General features: G+C 37.5%; 1 protein-coding gene across 1 annotated transcript in view; it reads right to left on the bottom strand.

Annotated features, from left to right (window-relative positions):
• Positions 1–2,954, bottom strand: part of TDRD7 (tudor domain containing 7) — a 58,266-nt gene that overhangs the window by 53,515 nt on the left and 1,797 nt on the right. The window contains exons 2-3 of the mRNA XM_012638260.1: positions 2,088–2,229; positions 926–1,152 (exon numbers count right to left, since the gene is read on the bottom strand). Of these exons, the coding sequence (XP_012493714.1) occupies positions 926–1,152; positions 2,088–2,229 (369 nt within the window). The remainder of the gene's footprint in view (positions 1–925; positions 1,153–2,087; positions 2,230–2,954) is intronic.

The following is a 2,954-nucleotide window of genomic DNA, read 5'->3' as shown; positions in this document are numbered from 1 at the left end:
AAAACAGAATTTTTTGAAAACTGATTTAAAGGTATATTGATATGACAAAATTTGCTTTGAAAAAACACAAATCAGATGGAAGAGTGTGATACTGATGCATCCACATCAGGGTTCAGCAAATTTTTTTCTATAAAGGGTCCAATAGTACATTTTAGGCTTTGCAGGCCATCCAGTCTCTGTACAACAACTCAACTCTGCCACTGTTGTCCAAAGGCAGCCACAGCCAATATACAAACAAAACCATATGGCCATGTTCCAATAAAGCTTAATTACAAAAAAAGGCAGTGGGCCTGATTTGGCCCATGGATTGTAGCTTGCTGACCTCTGAACTACCTTATAAAACCATAAAATTTAGAGCCAGAAAGGAACTTGACATCATCTAGTTTAGCATTTTCACTGGACAAATGACAAAACTACAGACCCAAAAGATGAAATAATTAATTTTATCTGGCTAGTGAATGGCAGCACCCAAACTAAGACTTTTAGGTTGTCTTATTATTGCTAGTCCAGCATTCTCATTGATGAGTGTCTGATGCTACTGTATAATTATAGACATGATTACTGGAGCACAGTGGAGTATGTAACTTGATCAGATTTTACTTAAACTTCTAAAATTAACTATAAGAAAGTTTTCTGAAAAAGTTGTAAGTTATACTGAAATACCATCTTAGAACAACTTATGAGCGCTTTTAAAATGGATTTTACAAGGAGAGACTACCAGCAATGCAGAAAAAATACAGAATGGAGATACATTTAGAGAATGATGTTCAGGCAGCCAGGGAGAGCAGACTTACTAGTCATGATGCATTTCTCTTTACATGTGAACTTATATTAGATCACATAAAAAGTATTTCTTTTTTAACCTGAACATACATTTTTAACATTTATTATCCTAGGTTCACCAAACTTCTCTTTTCGATCAGACAAAACCCAAATACCTGTTGTTGGTGGACATGGTCACATGCCTCTGCACTGGAATGTCTTTGAATACTTCATTTCCAAGAGTTGTGTGTAATGTATAAGGTGGCATTTCAGCATCAGACTTAACTCCAAGAGAGTTTCCTTTGTCTCTTAACAGTGTTTGATTAGGTTTTTTGCTGATAGAAAAATCTGAAGCAAATCCTGGTTGTCTGAGGGTTGCTTTTGGTTTTCCTATGAAGTTAGGCATACATAATGGAATCGATTAGCTTTCTCAAACCCTAGTTTTATTATGTCACTGCTCCCCACCCCTCACCAGATGTTTTCTGCGGCTGTCTATTCTTAGAACAGTCTGTAAGAACACAAGGAGGTTGCCACTGGAGGGCTGGTCAGTAGGGGAAGAATAGATTGATGAGTATTTAGTAGATGAGGTTCTTCATCCACCAGACTAGCCAGTAACTCTCCTTCTACTCACTGACGGACAGTTCAGTGGCAGCCACGTCACGTTCTTACAAATGCAGCACGCTCAGCCGTACCTCAGTCTTCCCATCTCTTCTCCATCAATCCAAATTCTACCCATCATTTAAGGTCTGGGCTCAGACCCTTTGCCATGAAGTCCTCCATTACCATCTTTATTCATAATGATCTCTCCCTTGTCTAAAATGCTCATTGTGGCATTTAGTCATCTACTGTTTTGTATTATCATTGAACTATTTCACAAGAATTTAGTTTTAGACCTGACTATAAGCTCCTTAAGATAAGTGTTCAGTAAACACAGGCTGAGTTGTCTATAACACTTTTGTGTACTATATAATTCATGTTTTTCTGAAAATAGAGATTTTATATCAAAATACATGATTTGCTATATAAGACATTAAATCATATGTTCTTGGTTCATCTAACATTCTGGACAAGGCATTCCCTCGAATAATCTAAAAGAGAAAACCACACACTTAACAAGCTTAATTAAAATCTGCTGAGTTATTTTTATAATTGTAAGTCATGTTTACTTAATAATTTCAAATGCAAATGCCAGCTCCATGATTTTTCCCCTGACATACGAATGTTAGCAGATATATTTATCATAAATACAAGTAATATTCCCACATTTCTTATGACAATGTATTCATAGACAGGCCTTAAAATTTTAGCATACGAAAAGCCCCTACCTTCTAGAAAAAATGGCATGGTTTTCTTCACTCTCATCTGACAATTAACTTGCCGTCCAGTTTTCCTTTTAGAACTCCTCTGACGAGCCACAAGCTGAGCAATTCTTGCAGTTTCTGTGCAGGCCATGGCATAGCAGGTAATCTATTCATGAGAGGCAGAGTGGGAGGACAAACATTTCTCAGATTCCATGTTGCCCAGAGGCCAATTCTTAAAAGTGGATCTTAGTGAGCCTATGCAGCCCAAATCAAGCTGTATGCAAATATTCATGTGTCTCTCTGCTTAATAATGTTAGAACAAAATCATACTTTCTACAAGAGGAATCAAGCATAGTCTAGTACATTGAATAATCTTTCTCCAAATTGAAAATTTCATTTATTCCTAAAACAGGTATTTATAAGGCATCTACAATGTACAAGGTACTATGGGATTAACCAATGAACCAAAAGAAATCTGTCATCTGCATGTACTATCACATATAATCTGTGAGATATATTTTATCCCCATTTTACACATGGGAAGGCAGAGGCTCAGGAAAATTAAGCAACCTTCCAAGTCACACAGTGAGGCTCTGTGAGTCCAAGGTATGCACTCATAACTACTATGTTGTATTACTTCTCCAAGACCACTAAATCTTAACTCTGCCTCTGCAATGGATTAGCTGGGTGATTGTGAGAAAATCTCAGTATTTTCAGCTGTAAAACAGGGGTGGTTTAGACCTGGTATTTTCAAACTGTATTCACTGGAGCCATAGAGTTCCATGGAGGGGCCTCAGGGGCCGCCACTGCAGGAGTATGAGAGCAAGGCAGTGCGAGCAGCGTCTCTGCACCTTTCACTTCTATTTAAAATACAGCAGCTCAGTTTTTTAC

The sequence above is a fragment of the Propithecus coquereli genome, unplaced genomic scaffold (assembly GCF_000956105.1).
Source record: "Propithecus coquereli isolate 6110/MARCELLA unplaced genomic scaffold, Pcoq_1.0 Scaffold128, whole genome shotgun sequence".
Classification (NCBI taxonomy): domain Eukaryota; kingdom Metazoa; phylum Chordata; class Mammalia; order Primates; family Indriidae; genus Propithecus; species Propithecus coquereli.
The sequence above is the reverse complement of the archived record's forward strand: the minus strand, read 5'-3'. Positions and strand labels throughout refer to the sequence as shown.